The sequence below is a fragment of the Suncus etruscus genome, chromosome 8 (genome assembly GCF_024139225.1).
Source record: "Suncus etruscus isolate mSunEtr1 chromosome 8, mSunEtr1.pri.cur, whole genome shotgun sequence".
In the NCBI taxonomy this organism is placed as follows: Eukaryota; Metazoa; Chordata; class Mammalia; order Eulipotyphla; family Soricidae; genus Suncus; species Suncus etruscus.
Window position 1 is genome coordinate 117,665,214 of NC_064855.1, and position 18,499 is coordinate 117,683,712.

The 18,499-nt window shown below is 48.0% G+C and overlaps 1 protein-coding gene across 2 annotated transcripts in view; it reads left to right on the plus strand.

Moving 5' to 3' along the window:
• The window catches only part of TPP2 (tripeptidyl peptidase 2), a 55,207-nt gene that overhangs the window by 30,697 nt on the left and 6,011 nt on the right, over positions 1–18,499 (plus strand). Inside the window, exons 12-25 of one of the 2 annotated variants that reach the window (XM_049778613.1) lie at positions 313–428; positions 920–1,088; positions 1,901–2,058; positions 2,439–2,515; positions 3,726–3,832; positions 5,431–5,585; positions 6,425–6,541; positions 7,320–7,420; positions 7,850–7,946; positions 9,045–9,182; positions 10,066–10,310; positions 10,433–10,511; positions 12,957–12,995; positions 17,342–17,493. In XM_049778613.1, coding sequence (XP_049634570.1) covers positions 313–428; positions 920–1,088; positions 1,901–2,058; positions 2,439–2,515; positions 3,726–3,832; positions 5,431–5,585; positions 6,425–6,541; positions 7,320–7,420; positions 7,850–7,946; positions 9,045–9,182; positions 10,066–10,310; positions 10,433–10,511; positions 12,957–12,995; positions 17,342–17,493 — 1,750 coding nt within the window. The remainder of the gene's footprint in view (positions 1–312; positions 429–919; positions 1,089–1,900; positions 2,059–2,438; positions 2,516–3,725; positions 3,833–5,430; positions 5,586–6,424; positions 6,542–7,319; positions 7,421–7,849; positions 7,947–9,044; positions 9,183–10,065; positions 10,311–10,432; positions 10,512–12,956; positions 12,996–17,341; positions 17,494–18,499) is intronic. The other variant, XM_049778614.1, reaches the window with a different exon arrangement.

Consider the following 18,499-nt stretch of genomic DNA (forward strand, 5'->3'; position numbering starts at 1 on the left):
GCCAGAGCTATAGCATAGCGGGTATCCCATAGAGTGCCTCAGACATCACCAGCTGTGATTCCTAAGCGCAGAGGCAGGAGTAACCCGAGTGCTGTCGGGTGTGGCCCAAAAAAACAAAGAAAGAAGGAATATGCTGTTTGTGCCTCCTTTCAGCATTGGCTCTGCTGAGGCTTCTGGGTCACAGAGATGCAGTTTGGGAGTTGCCTACGTGTTTTATGGGGCCCGTTCAGTTCACTCAGACTGTGAGGAGGAGGCCAAGTCTCACCCAGCCGGCTCTGACCTTGCTCCCTGATTCTTGTGTTCAAACCTCAGGACTGAAGGCAAATAACGTGGACTACACCGTACATTCGGTTAGGCGGGCTCTGGAAAACACCGCTGTGAAGGCCGACAATATCGAAGTGTTTGCACAGGGCCACGGCATCATTCAGGTACTGCGTCTGCATGAACCATCAGTTCCTGGCTCTGGGCCCCCAGCTCTGCACTCTGGGCTGGTGCTGTAGGAGAGCTCCTGTCCGACCTTGGGTAAAGTTCATGGTTGCTGTCACCAGGCCAGGGCAGTTCCTATGGACAGGGATGGAGGCATGGCGGTTAAGCTGGTGTTAGGCGCAGAAACAGGCCAACTTAGACCAGCCCAGAGATTGTGCATGCACAGAGCAGGGAAGAGAACACAGCAGCAGCGGCCGGACAGCCAAGACCTAGCATCCTGGGCAGCATCCTGATTGCTGGGTGGCCCCTGACTGCCCACTTGGGGTAACAGTGCAAGCAGAGGGAGGGTGGGCAGGCCAATGAGGGGGTCATGTGGGTCGGGAGAGCTGGCGCCACCCCTCAGCTGGCAGGCAGGAACTGGGGCAGTGGGTCTCGAAGCCTGCTATTCAGGCCTGCCTTGACCCAGGCCTCATCCACCCTGGTCCATCCTTAGGTTGACAAAGCTTATGACTACCTCGTCCAGAACACATCCTTTGCCAACAAACTCGGCTTCACCGTCACAGTGGGCACCAACCGTGGCATCTACCTCCGGGACCCAGTCCAGGTGGCTGCACCTTCAGACCACGGCGTTGGCATTGAGCCCGTATTCCCTGAGAATACCGGTGAGAGCCCCTTGGGCATCGACTCGCTTGGCACAAAGGTTTAAGGTTTGCATCAGCCTTCGAGACGCCAAGGGGTTGCAGGGAAAGGCAGGTTCTTTGGTGCCACAGTGGACTAGGGACTCGGTGTCACTTGCAGACCTTACAGATTTATGGGGGGAGGTGGCCCCTGGGGATCCCAGCACAGGGTTGATTCAGTTCTGTGAGGAAAGGGGGAACTTTGAGGATCAGATCCATTTAGGTGATGCTGGATAGGAGCTTTCCAGGGGTTGTTCGGGAGGCCCTGGGGTGGGGGACTTCTCAGTTTCCAGCCATCTGGGCCAGCGGTTCAGTGCCAGGGCTCAAGGATGCTCTGGATTCAAACCCAAATAGGACGGCTGCATGCCCGGTTTAGACCTTGTCTGCTGCGCTGCCTATCTGCCCTTCCAGTTGCTTCTGTCCTGCTCTCACTCCTGGAGTATTAGAGTGGGTTTCCCTGAAAAACAGGAGCGGTGGAAATCTTGAGTACTGATCTCATGAGACTTGACTCCGAGATGCAGCTTTCCTTGGTCTCGGTCTTGCTTGGCATCTGCTTGCGCTGGGGGGACACTCCCTAATTCTTTGTGGTTTTACTAATGCTGGGTGGAGTGGGCAGTTTTACCAGCCCCCTGGACTGAACGCGTGTCCTGGGCCGCCAATGATCTGTGTGGGAGACCCTTACTGTGTGTCTTTGACCAACCACCCTTGGTTGCTTCATTTCAGTGGAAGAAGAAAAAAGAATCACTGATGTTTTCTTTCTTTCCTTTTTTTTTCTTTTTGCTCCTTTTTGTTGCCAGAGAATGCTGATAAAATATCCCTTCAGCTTCATTTAGCTCTGACTTCGAATTCATCTTGGGTTCAGTGCCCCGGCCACCTGGAGCTCATGAACCAGTGTAGACACATCAACATCCGCGTAGACCCCCGAGGCCTGCGGGAAGGCTTGCATTACACGGAGGTACCACCGTCTCATCAATTCGGCTGTGTGTCTCAGAGATGTTGCAGATGTTTTGCTTTCAGTAGCGCCACATTAGTCTGATTCGGTGGTCTTCCTACAGTCATTTTAGCTGTTCCCCATGTCCTATAAATCCTTACGTTAGAAACTTGTTGTCAGTGATGAGAACCTGTTTATTTTAGGTTCTGCACCCATGGTGCTCAGGGCTTACTCCTGGCAATACCTTGTGCAGATACTGGGGATCAAACCCGTGTTGGCCACGTGCAAGGCTAGCACCCTCCCCGTGTGCTATTGTGTGATTAGAATCTTAACCTTGAAATTTTCCTAGGACTAGATTTTGCTTTTAAAAACCTGTATTTGTTGATGCCGAGACTTTCCCCCAGGTGTGCGGCTATGACATTGCAGCCCCCAGCGCCGGGCCCCTCTTCAGAGTCCCCATCACAGCGGTAATTGCAGCAAAGTAAGTGACAAACTCCACCAGCTGCTCTGTGCCCTGTGCGGTCTGGGCTACTTGCAGGCGCTACAGTAACCATGTCTGTGGACGAGCCACCGTGGACTTCCGGGCTTGCATCCTCCCACTCAGCTGGGGTCTGATTGCGGGGCCAGATATGTTGCCACATGCCTGCTGGGAGACTTTGCCCGGTGGCCAGTTCCGGCCCCAAGTGGCAATGCAATGTTCAGGGCAGGTTTTGGGTGCACCACGTTTGCCACCTTGCCAGATTCGGTCTTTTGTGTTTACTTGACGATTCTAAGGTAGACACCGACACAGCAGACTGTCCGCTTTATTGATTTCTGACTCGGATGCCATGAGAAAATTGTTTTTCTCTGTGCTGTCATACATGGGAACATGTGTGCTTGTAAATGCATATGTGTGCACTTAAGCATGCCGAAAGCATTGTAGTGCTCAGGTACTCAGGCTCACAGGTGCATTCTGGGGTCTGACTATTATACTAGCACCCCACCTGTTTGTATTCAGGGAACACTGCAGCTTCAGGGTTGAGTGTGGCTTCGTGGGCCACCAGAACTTTTGCTGTTCTAAAGAGGAGAGTGAATTCACTGCCACTCTCAGCTTGTAAGAGCAACACCAAGATCTGAAATATTAGCTCTGTTCTGAATGTTTGAGGGCTTCTTTTTTTTTGGTTTTGGGTCACATCCAGCAGCACTCAGGGATTACTCCTGGCTTCACATTCAGAAATCGCTCCTGGCAGGCTCGGGAGACCATATGGGATGCCGGGATTCAAACCGATAACCTTCTGTATGAAAAGCAAACGCCTTACCTCCATGCTATCTCTCCGGCCCTTGAGGCCTTCCTTAAGGCCTAGAGTCTGTTCATTGAGAAGCACAGAATGTTCCTTTAATGTGAGAAAAAAAAATGTGTCTGATGGATAAATCTTAGATAAGAAAAAGTATAAAAATCACCTATACTGAGGGCAAGACCGGTGGCACAGCAGGAGGGCATTTGCTTTGCATGTGGCTGACCTGGGCTCTATCTCCGGCATCCCATTTGGTCCCTAGGCTTGTGAGGAATGAGTTCTGAGCACAGAGCCAGGACTAACTCCTGAACGCCTCCAGATGTGGCCCACAATCCAAAAAAAGGACAATGAATAGATATAGACCATTTTAATGTGGCTCCAGGCGTGTTGACAGAGTGACATGTCGGTCCTTTCCAGAGTCAGTGAGGCATCGCACTACGACCTCGCCTTCACAGATGCACATTTTAAACCTGGGCAGCTCCGACGGCATTTCATTGAGGTCCCCGAGGGTGCTACCTGGGCCGGTAAGTCAGAGACCGTCTGTCTAAGATGCGTCTCCTTGCTCGCTCGTTCCTTAGTGTCCCCATATTCCCACTTCTCACACAATCATTTGTCTGCACTATGTACCTCAGGACACTCTGCTGCAGGAGAATGGCAGTTTTCAAACCTTGTCAAGAACTGGACTGCTTTTAGCTTGGCTTTCTAGATCACCGAGGCTGTCTTGAGATACCGATTGATGTACAGAATGTGTCAGAATGTCCTCGTGCTCATCAGACTTGCTTTGTGGCACAGCTCGGGCCATCGGGTCCCCTCTGGGCTCTTGGCATCTTCTCATTAATATTAGACTTGGATAAATCCTGCACGGATGAGCAATAAGAATATATATGTATGTGCTTGTTAGCACTGTGTCCAGTCCAGTCACTTTTTTTAATGATAAATAAGCCTGGCCCTGTGTGAGGGTCTTGACATTTTGTTTTGCTGATTGTTTTTTTTTTAAGTTGGCACCGGAAGTAAATGGTTTCTACTTTCATGCAATGGGTGGACTTTTTTTTTTTCTTTTTTTTCTTTTTTTTCTTTTTTTTTTGATTTTTGGGCCACACCCGGCGGTGCTCAGGGGTTACTCCTGGCTATCTGCTCAGAAATAGCCCCTGGCAGGCACGGGGGACCATATGGGACGCCAGGATTTGAACCAATGACTTTCTGCATGAAAGGCAAACACCTTACCTCCATGCTATCTCTCCGGCCCCTTCATGCAATGGGTGGAAATGGGTCTCTTGGAGCATTGAGCACTGAGCAGTCTCCACTCAGCCAAGTACCAGAGGGGAAATGTGAGCTGGTTGGTGAGAGTGAGTTCTGGGGTCCTATGCACTCTTCCCTCAGGAATGGGCCCTATATGTCCAGCGTGCTGGGGATCAGACCTCTGACTATGTGCACAGGCCATCCCAACAGCCTCCCTGTGGTGTCTGTCTGCCCCGCCAAAGCATCTACCACACTAGGGCAGGTCGGGGTAGAGGCAGAGCAGACTCGAGGCCAGCCTTTGCTTGATGGCAGAACCAAGACACAGAACCCTGATCCTGTGAAGTTGAGGATCAACCCTTGCCTGGCCTCTTCCTCCTCTTGCTGGCCATACTGTTCTAGAACATACTTTCCTGGGCCATAAAACAGGGTGAGATTGGGAAGTATCGCCAGTGATATTATAGTGACCGGCAGGATGGCTCATGGCTTTTGAGTGTGATAACAAACATGACAAAGAGCACTGTATAGAGTGCAAACTTCTTAGCAAAACAACTTGCCTGGTCTTTAACATGAGTGGAAAAGGAGGGAGGAATTGGCAAAAAGCACCCCAGGGAATAATTTGGGGGGTTATCTGAGCCTTTCCTGATGTTGGCAGCATAACTCCACCTGCTCACCTCCTCTAGCAAATCTGCTGCTGATTGCTTTTAAAGAATGCTATGGGTGGGGTGAGTAGGGGTGTGTGTGTGTGTGTGTGTGTGTGTGTGTGTGTGTGTGTGTGTGTGTGTGTGTGTGTGTGTGTGTGTGTGTGTACATATATATACACACATACCAACCAGGCCGGCATTCCAAGCATTTGTGTCTACTCACCTCTCGTTGGTGTTTGCAGAGGTCACCGTGAGCTCGTGTTCCTCCGATGTGTCTGCCAAGTTTGTCCTGCATGCGGTTCAGCTGGTGAAGCAGCGAGCGTATCGGAGCCATGAATTCTATAAGTTCTGCTCCCTCCCGGAAAAGGGCACACTCACTGAGGCCTTTCCTGTCCTAGTAAGTCGGAACCAGCACTTTGCAAGCCTCAGGACTGCCTGAGGGTTGGGGATTTGGGATTTTAATATAAGTGTTTGGGTTTCATTGTTGGCCTTCGGAAAGCATTGCAGCTGCATGTTTTCTGAACCTAGACTTTGCAGTGTACACTGGTAACTAGAAAAATTCATTGAAAGCTGAGTGTGTGTCGAGAACAGATTGAATTTTAATTTCTGAAATAGGGTGGATAGGGGGCCAGAGCAGTGGTACAGTGAGTGGGGCACTTGGCCACCTGGGTTCAATCCCTGGCATGCCACCTGGTTCCCCCAAGCACCACCTACCAGGCAACCCTGACTTAAGCACCACTTGCTGTGGCCCCAAAACCAAAATAAATAAATTGGATTATTAATAGAAGTGAACATGATTGACTTTTTGTTTAATTACCAGGCAGTTCTTAACTGTGGGCAGAAATATACCTTACAGAGCTCCTGTTGTAATGATAATTATTCCTATTTTTCTTCTGGGTCTGGATGTTTACTTTGGGTTTTTTGTGTTCGGCTCGGTTTGACTTTTTGGGCCACACCCAAAAAGTGCTGAAATTTATAAACTCCTGGCTCTGTACTCAGGGATCACTCCTGACGGTGCCTTATACCGTGCCAGGTATCAAACCCGTAATGCCCACATGCCAGGCAGGTGCTCTCTCACCGGGTTATTCTTCGATACCATCCATTTGTTTTCCTCAGAATCATTTGTGTTTTCCAAAGCTACCTCAGATCTTCTAGGACCAGCAGTGTAGGCTTCTGAGTAAAAGACCACAAGGAAAATGAGCACATCATTAATTTCCTTGCACTGTTTCCTCAAAGGGCGGGAAGGCGATTGAGTTTTGCATTGCCCGCTGGTGGGCCAGTCTGAGCGACGTGAATATAGACTACACCATCTCCTTCCACGGCATTGTGTGCTCGGCTCCACAGTTGAACATTGTGAGTCCACGGCTTCTCCTCTCTTCTCTTTGCTTTCAGAGGTGGGATCTGTCAACTAAGATTTATAAACAGAACCTGTACTCTTAACACTTTGAGGTTTGTTTTTGTTTCTGGTTTTGGGCCATGGTGCTCAGGTTACTCCTGGCTCTGTGCTCAGAAATTGCTCCTGGAAGGCCCAGGGGACCCTATGAGATGCTGTGACTCGAACCCGTGTTGGCCATGTACAAGGCAAACACCCTCCCTGCTATAGTATCACTCCAGCCCGTCTTCTACCTTTGAGACGTTTTCTCCGGCCCTACGCATTTTTAATAATGACACTTTCTTGTGATGCTAACAAGGTAGCTCAGACTTTAACGTGAATGGGAAAATTACCTGTGGTAATTTTACCTGTGGTAATGGGTAATTACCTGTGGTTCTGAAGATGTGTGTAGCTGTTCATAGGTATCTAAACAGAGAGGGGGGAGGGAGGGAGTGAAGGGAGGGGAGGGAGAGATATCATTTAAAATCTTCTGAGTTTTGGGCTAGAGAGATAGCACAATGTAAGGGCGTTTGCCTTGCATTGCAGCCAACCCGGGACAGACCCAGTTTGATTCCTGGCATCCCATATGGTCCTCTGAGCTTGCCAGGAGCAATTTCTGAGTGCAGAGCCAGGAGGTCGCCAAGTGTGGCTCAAAAAAAAAGTCAATAAATAAATAAATAAATAAATAAATAAATAAATAAATAAGATCTTCTGTTTTTAACGAAGCCTGAGAGGCTAATGGATCCAATACCCTTGTAGCATGCGTCGGAGGGAATCAACCGTTTTGATGTCCAGTCCTCTCTGAAGTACGAAGATCTGGCTCCCTGCATCACCCTCAAGAGCTGGGTCCAGACCCTGCGGTACGGTTGCCTATCTGGGGCTGCAGTTGCTGTGTGTGGCCGGGTGGGGGTGGTATTTGCCCGTGGCCTGGAGGCTGGGGAGAACTGATGTCTCAGAATGCAGTGTCTGGGCCGGAGTTGTAGCACAGTGGTAGGGCATTTGCCTTGCACGCAGCCGACCCTGGACGGATCCCGGTTCGTTTCCCGGCTTCCCATATGGTTGTGTCGTCCCGTCCGTCTCCCCCCCTCCCCCGTTCCTCAAGCCTGCCAGGAGTGATCTCTGATCTCAGAGCCAGGAGTAAGACCTGAGCACTGCCTGGTGTGTTCAGGTGTGTTAGGGTGAGAGGGATCGCTCCTCCTCACTGGGACAGGTCACAGGCCTTGCCTGTCATTTTGCCTCTGAAGATAAACTTGTCAGTCATAACGGGTTTTGCGATGGTCTCATTTCAGCCCACTGAGTGCAAAAACAAAACCTTTAGGATCAAGAGATGTTTTGCCAAATAACCGTCAACTTTATGAGATGATTCTGACATACAACTTCCATCAGGTAAGAGGATCTAAGGAAAGAGAGATGTCTTATTTCCCTCTATCATAGGCACCATAAGTCTATGGACTACCCGTCAACGGTCAGGTTTCACACACAAAAATCCAGTCAGAAGAAATAAAGATTTCTACAGAAGGATGGAGGTTTAGTTTAGATGAACTTGTAAGATTTGATTTTGAGTTATAAAATCAAAAAGGATTTTAAAAGGCAGATCATATACATATATAAAATGAAGTCACTCACACGCATGAATAGATGTGTAGATGGGTGTATATTGTAGACAAGTGCAATTTGGGATCCTTCTCTGAGAAATTGTGGTTTGCAATGTTCTATGGACCAGTTGTTCTGCAGTCACGGATTCTGGTTTCATGCTGCCTTGGCCTTGGATGGCCCATGTTTGTTGTAGGGAGTATCAGCTAAGCGTTCTCCTTACCCTGCTTGTCCCAGATGCCTGCTCATGCCCAGACACCCTCTCATTCCAGTATGGGGCCTGTCCCTCTCCATGAAACAGGCGTTGGGGCAGTCAGACACCACAGTATCTCCCAGGCTAAGAGTAGAACGACAAAGCTGAATGCTGGGTCACAGAGTTTATATGTGATCTGTAAGATTTCTCCTAAAGTCAAGGGTCGGAGTGATAGTATAGCAGGCAGGGAGGGCACTTGCTTTGTACATAACTGACCCAAGTTCAATTCCCAACTTCCTGGATGGTCCCCTGAGCACTGCCAGGAGTGAGCCCTAAACATAGATCCAAGAGTAAGCTCTGCTTACAGCCAAATGGGACCCAAAAAAGCAAGCAAACAAGAATTTCACCAAAATTTACATTGAATTTGACTTTTAATATAAAAAATGATTTTAGTTTTCTGAAATAATCAGAAGTCTTAAAGACTATGTATTGCTTTATTAGTGAATACAGTCAGCTAGATTTTGTACATTTATCAAAGAAGTATCTTTTCTTAATACAAAATATAGTGTGTGTCCTGCATTTTGAAAGTAGTTTCCACAAGGGACTATCTAACAGAAATGACTCCTCAACTACACTGTGCATTTTAAATAGAAGAAATGGTGCCAATTGTCAGGTCCATCTTTCTTGTCTGTTCGCAGCCCAAGAGCGGGGAAGTGACTCCAAGCTGCCCGCTGCTTTGTGAGTTATTGTACGAGTCGGAATTTGACAGCCAGCTCTGGATTATCTTCGACCAGAACAAAAGACAGATGGGTTCCGGTGATGCCTACCCGCACCAGGTCTGGATTCAGAGTTAACAGAAATGGGGTGAAAAGTATACCGGAGTGGGCTCTTGCATTGCATGCAACTGACCTAGTTCCATCTCAGGCACTCCTCAGGTTCCCTGAGCCCACCAGGAATGATTCCTGGTTGTAGCCACAAAACAAAAAAAACAAAAACTGGAATCAACAGACACGATCTGCTTAGCAAACAGGCTACGCTAATTTATTGTTAACATCTCTTGACAACATTCAGATTTTTCTCTAAATGCTAAAGATTTCCGCTCTATGCTTGGTCAGGCCCCTGGGAGGTTCCTTGTCGGTTGTGGATCATATACTTTTCACCCCGATTAAGTCAAACACTCACTTATTCAGGTTTGAGTTAGTAGAGTCCAAGGCAGCTGCCCTCAGGTATGGTTGAGCAGAGTATGCAGTTTTGGGTGATTGTCCTCTGGGCCCCTCTCTTCCCCCTAAGCTGTGTGCAGGCAGCTCCTGTCAGGTGACTGGGCACCACTCCCATCTCTCCTGGTGGGTGTGAAGGGATGTATGTGGCCTTGTACTTCGAACCAACAGTTTGGTCACCTGTGTTCATGTGTGTCTGTTTGAGACCCACAGCACATCTGTTTGTTAATCCAGGTTTTGCATATGCTGTCCATGGTGTTCATGACCTAGAAAGTCATTGATCAGGCCGAGAGTCTCATCTAGGAAGGGGTTGTGGGGTGGTGTGGGGCTTCCCTTCCACCACTCCAAGACAGCTGTGGGTATCCTCCTGGGGCAAGCGTCCCTCCCTCTTGCCATGTTCATCTTCTCCCTCTGACTTCTCTGTGCTTGGCTTGAGTTTTGCTTTCCCAGACGTGTATCTTCTTATGTGTATATGGGGGTTTGTTTGTTTGTTTTTTTCCAGTACTCGTTGAAATTGGAGAAAGGAGATTATACAATTCGACTCCAGATTCGTCATGAGCAAATCAGTGATTTGGAACGTCTCAAAGATCTTCCATTTATTGTTTCCCATAGATTATCTAATACCTTGAGCTTAGATATTCACGAAAATCATAGTCTTGCACTTCTAGGAAAAAAGAAATCAAGCAGTTTGACCTTGCCGCCCAAGTACAGCCAGCCATTCTTCGTCACTTCCCTACCCGACGACAAGTAAGTGAGCGGTTTGGTTTGGCATGTTGTGGATTGAGTCCGAGCTTCACTGTGGTCTTTGTGAAACGTTCTCTCTCTCTCTCTCTCTCTTTTTTTTTTTTGTCTCTGAATTTCCTCACCAGAATCCCGAAGGGGGCAGGCCCCGGGTGCTACCTTGCAGGATCCTTAACCCTGTCTAAGACTGAACTCGGGAAGAAAGCGGTGAGTATGGGCATGTCCTGCCAAAATAGAAATTTTTCTCTAAGGGATCACGGTGTAAAAGGAGTGAAAGAAAAGACCAGGGGGCGGGGGCGGGAGAGATAGATCGTTTTGTTCCAGTTCCTAGTGCTAGTTCTTTGTACTTAAGAATATTTACTGAAGCAGCACTCTGAGCACTGCCAACCGACCCCAAATAAACCAACAAAATAGTAAATGTTGCTTTCTTTTTTCGTAGCCTAAGTATATTTGCCTTTTATTTTTAACTAGCCTTGGGTATATTTGGCTTCATTTTTACCTAGCCTACAGATATTTGGCTTTCTTTTTTCTAGCCACTGAAATATTTGGCTTTAATATTTCCTAGCCTTGGGTTTTATTCAGCTTTATTTTTTTCCTTAGCCTAAATATTCAGACCTTCATCTTGCCCTGACCTGTGTGACTAAATAGATTTGGACTTCAAGGAACGGTTGACCCACATCAGACTTGAGTTTTAAAATTAGAGGATATTTGATATCATAGCATTTTTAAAATATAGTGATAAATTATACATTCTTGGCTGACAGACAAAACATAGTTGGAACATTTATTACTCGACAGTATTTTCACACATATATCGACCTCTCAGATTGGCATTTTGCCCCATCACACAAACAGTTACTCAGTGCTGAGGTTGGGGTGGCACGTTGTTTTCTTTTTACAGTGTTAAAATCATGTTTTGTTTTGTTTTTTGCTAAAAACACATATATGGTTGTTAATGAAAAATGTTAGTCACTAGGAACCTGCTTTATTTATTTATTTATTTATTTATTTATTTTTTTGATTTTTGGGCCACACCCGGCATTGCTCAGGGGTTACTCCTGGCTGTCTGCTCAGAAATAGCTCCTGACAGGCATGGGGGGACCATATGGGACTCTGGGATTCGAACCAACCACCTTTGGTCCTGCTATCTCTCCGGGCCCTGCTTTATTTTTTTAGCCCTGATTTCACTACAGTTTTTGAGAGTAGTATTTTTTATAAATACATCCTTTTTGGGCACATCAGTGCCAAACTGTACCAGTGAGAAATATCATTCTTATATTTCTTTTTTTTTTTTTTTTTGGTTTTTGGGCCACACCCGGCGGTGCTCAGGGGTTCCTCCTGGCTGTTTGCTCAGAAATAGCTCCTGGCAGGCACGGGAGACCATATGGGACACCGGGATTCGAACCAACCACCTTTGGTCCTGGATCTGCTGCTTGCAAGGCAAACGCCGCTGTGCTATCTTTCCGGGCCCTTCTTTTTTTTTTTTAACTTTATTAATTGATTGGTTGGTTTTTGGGTCACACCCAGCGGCCTTCAGGTGTCACTTCTGGCTTTGCACTCAAGAAATTGCCCCTGGCAGGCTGGGGACCATATGGGATGCTGGAAATCAAACCAGGTCCCTCCCTCGGTCTGCCACATGCAAGGCAGATGCCCTGCCGCTATGCCATCTCTCTGGCTTCATTCTTATATTTCTTGCATATCTTTTTAGCATCTGTACTGATAAAGTTAATGCCATCTGTCATATGATGGAGGATCTAAATGTTGTTTCCTCATCAGAGTGACTAGATCCGGCGTCCCTTACGGAGTTATTTATTTGCCAAGCTGAAAGCTATTTCTTGGTGTTTCTTGACTTTACTCTTTTTCATCATGCATTATAGGCGTTAAGTGTATAGGCACACTAGGCATACTTGAGGCATATTTTTATATATGTACATGCATTTGTACATGTGTACGCATGTGCTTATCCTTGGAAGCCAGTGGATAGGAAACATCGAAATCCCCAGCAACAGATTGTAACCACTAGCCAGCAGGGCCTACTAACACAGTGGCTTTGAGTTGGGAGGAAAGGGTCTCACGGATCACTCTCCATGGTCTGTTTGAAGAGCATGGGAGAGAGTCATGAGGGGTAGGAGTCACACAGGTCACTCTCCCAAGTGAAAGCTCCTTGGGGAGCTGGGAGCTAGTCCCACCCCCAAAACACAGTTCTCTTTGAGACAGATGCTTTAAAAAAAATTAAGTTATCTACAGACCTTAAGCCAGGCCCACCATGGACCCAGTTCCTGGTGATTGCCAGCCATGATGGCTCGCTGGTGGTCTGCAATTTCTGGATTTGTTTCTATGGTCTGGGGAAGGTGATTTAGACCAGCTGCATCATCTTGGGCCTTCTTGATGACTTGTGACATCTTGGACGGTCAGAACCTGGCTTGTCAGCTAAGTCTCCTGCTGTCAGACCCTGGCAGGCTATGCGGTGCTCACCGAGCTCCTGGCTGGGAGCAGCACGCCCGTCTGCCCTGCCGCCTTCCCCGGGGTGACCTCGGCAGCCCTGTGGCTCCGCAGCAGCCCTGGACACGGGACAGGAGTGGTGGCGGAGGTGGTGGCCCGACCAGCGTAGATCTCTCATGTTTTCTCACAGAATTTCGTTCTAACTCCCAGGGCCAGTCGGCAGCAAAGCGGCAAGGAAAATTTAAAAAGGTACTGATCATTAGTTCTTAAAAACAAACACACGGCCGAGATGTCTTCATTGAAAGCCTTGTTTGCACATGGAGCTTTTCCTGTGTCACTTTGTGAATCCTTTTATTTTTTGAGGGGCCGGAGCTGTGGCACAGCAGTAGGGCATTTGCCTTGCACAGGCTGATGTAGGATGGACCGAAGTTCGATCTCCCGGCGTCCCATGTGGTCCTCCAAGCCAGGAGTGATTTCTGAGCGCAGGGCCAGGAGTAACTCCTGAGCATCACTGTGTGTGGCCCAAACCAAACAAAATTCTTTTATTTTTGAATCTCTCCGCTAGTTTCCTCTCCACTCTCCCCCTGTTGCAAGGGCACTGTTACTCCCGGATGTTGCTCTTGAGGGGAACAGACCACACCTGGTCCCCTAAGGAACCCACTTCTCAGCCGTACAGACAATTGGAGTATGCTGGGCCTTGCCTAGTTGAGCTTTTGGTGGGCCACGTCCATGCTCGTTACCATTTGTCCCCCTCTGAGTCCGTGTTGCCCTTCTAGCCTAGGGAAAATTTCCAAAGTTGAGGCCAATCCTAGTCCTGGTAGGACCATGCACCTCTGAAATGTGGACATGAGCAATCTGTTCTGGTTCCACAGTGTAGACTTCTGTGCGGAAGGTCCGTCCATAGAGTCCACAAAGTCAGTCTGGTCTCTTAGGAGCCTCAGCCCAGCCCTTTATTTCCTAGGCAGAGATGCCATGTGGAGACAGTTTGACAGAAATTGAATCAAAGTAGCGGCTAGTCTTTGGGCCCTTTTACCCAGGCATTTTCAGCTTTGGCTTATAAATGTGTAATGTTTCATTCATTAGTGTGATCTATGATTAATAGCGAGAAAGATCTATAAAGGGGAAGTGGTCAGATGTCCATAAAGTCCAGTCAAAAGTGCGGCTGGAACAATAGCACAGCGGAAAAGGCGTTTGCCTTGAGCATGGCTGACCCAGGGTGCATCTTGGCATCCATAAGTTCTGCTGGGTACCACCAGGATTTAATTCTTGAGTGCAGAGCCAGGACTAGCCCCTGAATATTGCTGGATGTGAGACCTCCGAGTTCAAAAGTATTGTTAAAAGTACCAAAGAAACGTCTGTGACAGACTAGGTTAAGTGCATAGGGTTATAATCATACATTAAATAAGCCCATGAAAATGTCTTAAGCAAAAAAAAGAAAAAAAAAGAAAATGTCTTAAGCATGTAACTCTCATGTCCAGTATACAGATTATTTATAATCATTGATACCAAGGTAGGCTTCTTAAGGATTCCAAGACAAAAATATGTTCTCACTAAAAATGATGAACCTGCTGAGGTTTCAAAATTCCTGATCAGAAGAAAAAGAAGAATGGAGTTTCCTGTTTACTTTTGCCTAGGTCATTTACTATTGATGCCAGTCAATAAATTTAGTCAACGTTACTTTATACCATTGAACTCAGAGACACAGGCTGGTGATCGGAAAAGAACTCGAAGCAGGATGTCCCGTACCTTCCCTCACCAGATGCTAAGCAGGGACCAAGCAGCCCAAACCAATATGGGCAGAGTGACTGCAGGGCAGGGCCAAGAATGCTCTCCAGTCTAACTAGCCCAGAGCCCTTATCAATCAGGTCCAGGATGCAGGGGCCTCCTCAGCACTTCACCTGTTCTGGATAGAGGAGAATCTTGGTGCCTTCCTGCAGATGGAAATGGATGGTTGAGAGTGGACGTCCTGTTTAGGCACTCAAAGTTTGCCCTGGCCCTGACTGAAATTGGGGCAGCAGGAGGGACTCGGGGACCGCAGGCTCCAGTGCTTAGAGGGTGACTGACCATCGGATCATAACAGCCTAAGTGAAACAGAACCCACCAGAGACCCCAGATGAGCTCACAGGACAGGGAAAAGTTGAGCTGTCTGCGTTCTGTGGAGTCCCCAAATGCCTTTTCCTCTGGTCACATTGTGTGCTAGCTGTTGGGGGCCCCTAAACCAGTCTGGATGCTCAGCAGAGAAAAAGTGGAGGGCTGGTCTCAGTCCTGGAAGTCCCCTGCAGAGATGGTTTCCAAGGGGATGTGTTTTTTTTTTTTTTTTTTTTTGAGCAATCCAAGCATCTCAGAAGGCTGAAATACAAGGACTTATCTTCCAGTCCCCAGTTTCACCAAGCCAGTGGTGACCACATATAGACACAGACAGACATCCCAGTATGGCCTGGCTGTGCTTCCTGTAGGAGCAGGAAAAGGGGCTGAGTTCTGTAAATAGTGCCCACAGATTACACCCAGAGTGGTCCCTGAGCACAATCGTTTGTGGCCCCCAGGCAGAGCTAACATCAGATCTGCTGGTGCTCTTTGTGTGGTTTCTGCTTGGGGTTTCGTGGCCCCTGGACTTGCTCTTTTGGGCTCTACCCAAAGAAGAAGGAATGGCAGGGATAAATTTCACCTCCAGCATTTTAATAATATTCCCTCTGCACCCATCAAATCAACTGTTGAAAAGTGTCTTTGGGACTTAAGAGCTTATGTTGTCCTAGATTTCAGAGCCAAAGTTCAATCATGGTTCACTCCCCATAGGGTCTTGGGATACAAAGCTTTAACTAGGACTTGGTCTGTGTGTAGATGAGGAGAAGGAAATGAGGGGCCGAAAAGATTCTCTAAACATGGGGGACCTCTTAGAGTGAGGGGAGAACAAGAGAGAAGCAAATGTGCTGCCATCCCTAGAGAGGCCCAGGCAGGGAGGGGGGCTTTCTGCTCTAAAGCAGATGGTGTCCCCTAAATAAATCCTAGTTATGGGCATGGTTCAAGAGGGCCTACTTATATGTGTGTGCACTTAATAAGAGCATAGAGAAAAGTAGGGACCACCAGTCCTATTTTTGACTTAAGATGCTACACTTTTTTCCCCTGTGTTTTACTGAATTACTGTGATTTGGGGTAGCAGGAAAGTCTTTGGAAAATTCTTTTCTTCCCATTGAGAAACAGAGCAGAGAGCAGCTCCAGCTTACGTTGGGCAGTGTTTGTGTGTGTGAACCTTGGAAGGGAAAGAGAGGAACTGAGTTATTAATGGCATGAGGGCCTTGGGCTGTACCCAGAAGAGGCCTTGTGAGTGCAGAGGAGGCGGCACCTGCCTCTTGTTTGGGAGTAGGTTAGTCGGGCGATTTTCTGTGCCAGTGTGGGGCCAATTTCCTCACTCTCCCCTCCCTTTGTGGGTCAGTGGTCCAGGGGCTCAGTAGAGTCCCCTCTGACCATTCCAGGCTTCTATCTAGGCCACAAGAGAGCTGTTGCCCTGTAGAAATACTCTGAGCATGGCCCTTTCTCAGGCCCTCATCAAGCCCTGTTGATTCATACGACTGTTCATCCAGGCACCCATGCTGATGGGTTCAAGGCCCCCCTGGACTCCTCTGCTGGCTTCCTATGTTGTAACATCCGTCATCCACTCTCCCAAATCACTGCAAGTCAAGGGAAGCGAAGGAAAAAGTTCTCGTCCTCCTGGAATCAGAGTCCTCGGCCAGAAATAGGCCTCCGGCATAAGCCCTCCAGTCAGCCCTCAGTTGGGTTGAGACACCCAGAGCATCCTCCCTCGCAGCCCTTAGTTCCACTTTGCTCCGGTTCCCGAGTTCTATCCAACTGCTGCTGCTCTGCTCAAGGGGTTAGGGAGAGCCTCTGTGGTGGTCTCGGACCCAGGGCAGAGGCCACCCTGCTCCAGCAAGTGTCTCCCAAGGGAACAAGAGGTTCTGTCCTGCGCAACAAGTTCCATGGATGGCTCTCCTGTTGACGGGCTGAAGGAAGGCAGTTTACTTAGGAAAGAGCTTTTTCCTTCTAAGTCACCTTCTCTTCCTGGGTAGAAATGGTGAAAACCGAGCTAGAGCAATAGTACAGTGATAGGCACATGCCTTGGACTCAGACCCCCAAACTACCAGGAGGGATCCCTGAGTATGGATCCAGGAGGCACCTGAGCACTCCTGGGTGTGATCAAGTAAATAGCCCAAAAAGTAGTGAAAATTAGTGAACTCAGGCAGGGTGCTTGCTAAGCACATTGCCAATGTGATGTGTGTCCCCTCTGGACCCCTGTGCCCAGAACCAGGTGTAAGCCCCAAGCACCACTGGGTGTGACCCCCAAAGCAAAAGCGAGAACCTTTGGTCTTTTAAGAAAATTCAGGATAACAGAAAGGAAAAGAGTCTGATGATCTCCTTTACTTGGAGGCAGTAAGGAAGAAGCATCTGTACTTTATAAAGTTTGGGATCTTGTGGGGTTGACCCCCATGGAAGTGCTTGGCTTGCTAGCCTGGGCACCAGCTCCTGGCATGTTGAGCCTCTCCAGGTGACTGAAACCCAGTTTACGGGCACTGACTGGTCTGAGAACTCTATCCACCTTGCAGGATGTGATCCCTGTTCACTACTACCTAATTCCCACACCCACAAAGACCAAGAATGGCACCAAAGAGAAAGACAAAGATGCAGAAAAGGAGAAAGATTTAAAAGAAGAGTTCACTGAGGCTCTTCGGGACCTCAAAATTCAGTGGATGACAAAGTAAGTTTCCAGTAGGTTTGAATCCTCTGGTGCCTGTTCCCAGTTGTGATATTTCCTATGCAGTGCATAGGAAAGAGTTGCATAGGGTTTAATCAGAATCTTGAGCAGGACAGTAAGATTAAGGTTTTTAACTTTTTTTGTCATTATCTTTTCCAATCAAAAAATAAATTTTTAATGGTTTTGTTGGCACATGGCCTTGTAGAAAATACAATCTGACTCATTGAGAGACCTATAAATATAGGTCTCGGTGTTTTGGGTGATGGGTTGAGATTGGTTTTCTTTCAATCGTCATCTATTTCAGCAATGTTTACTTGGAAATACTAGTCTTTAAAAATCACCTTGGTCGGTTTTTACTAAATTGCCACTGGAATCACCCGAAAGGCAGAGAGCAAGTAATGAACATTTGGAGTAACCGTCCTCCAAAGGTCTGTTTGCTTCCTTGGCTCTTTCTGATGCGGAAGAATTAGCTGGACTGACAGCAGAGCCACAGTACAGCATGGAGGATACGGATACGTGCTTTGTACTTGGCCCACCCAGTTCAAACCCTGGCGTTCCATATGGTTCCTGGGACTTCCCAGGCGTTATCTCTGTGCACAGAGCCAGGAGTAACCCCTGAGCATCACCAGGTGTGTCCCTTCCCAAAGCAAAAACAGACTAAGAAGAAACGTGGCTTGGAGAAATTTGGTACTGCTCAACGCTTGCGCCTCGCTGGCCCAAGATCCAACAATCCACATTGGAAAGAAACCAGATGAGGTTCCATCAGAACAGGGGGAGTCTGGTCTCAAACACACATGCAGGATCTATTTACAATGCACCCCTCTCATGCCCCCACCCAGCCGAAAGCAGTGGAATGTCAGCCATTGGCAAAGGCGGCAGCTGCTCTGGGCCATGGCGACGTGAGGACAGTAGTCAGGTCCATGAACTGCAGTGCTGGTCAGTGTCTGCTTCCAGGCAACAGGACCTCGTCTATCCACTGAGCACTGCAGATTTCTTATGGAACCTCACG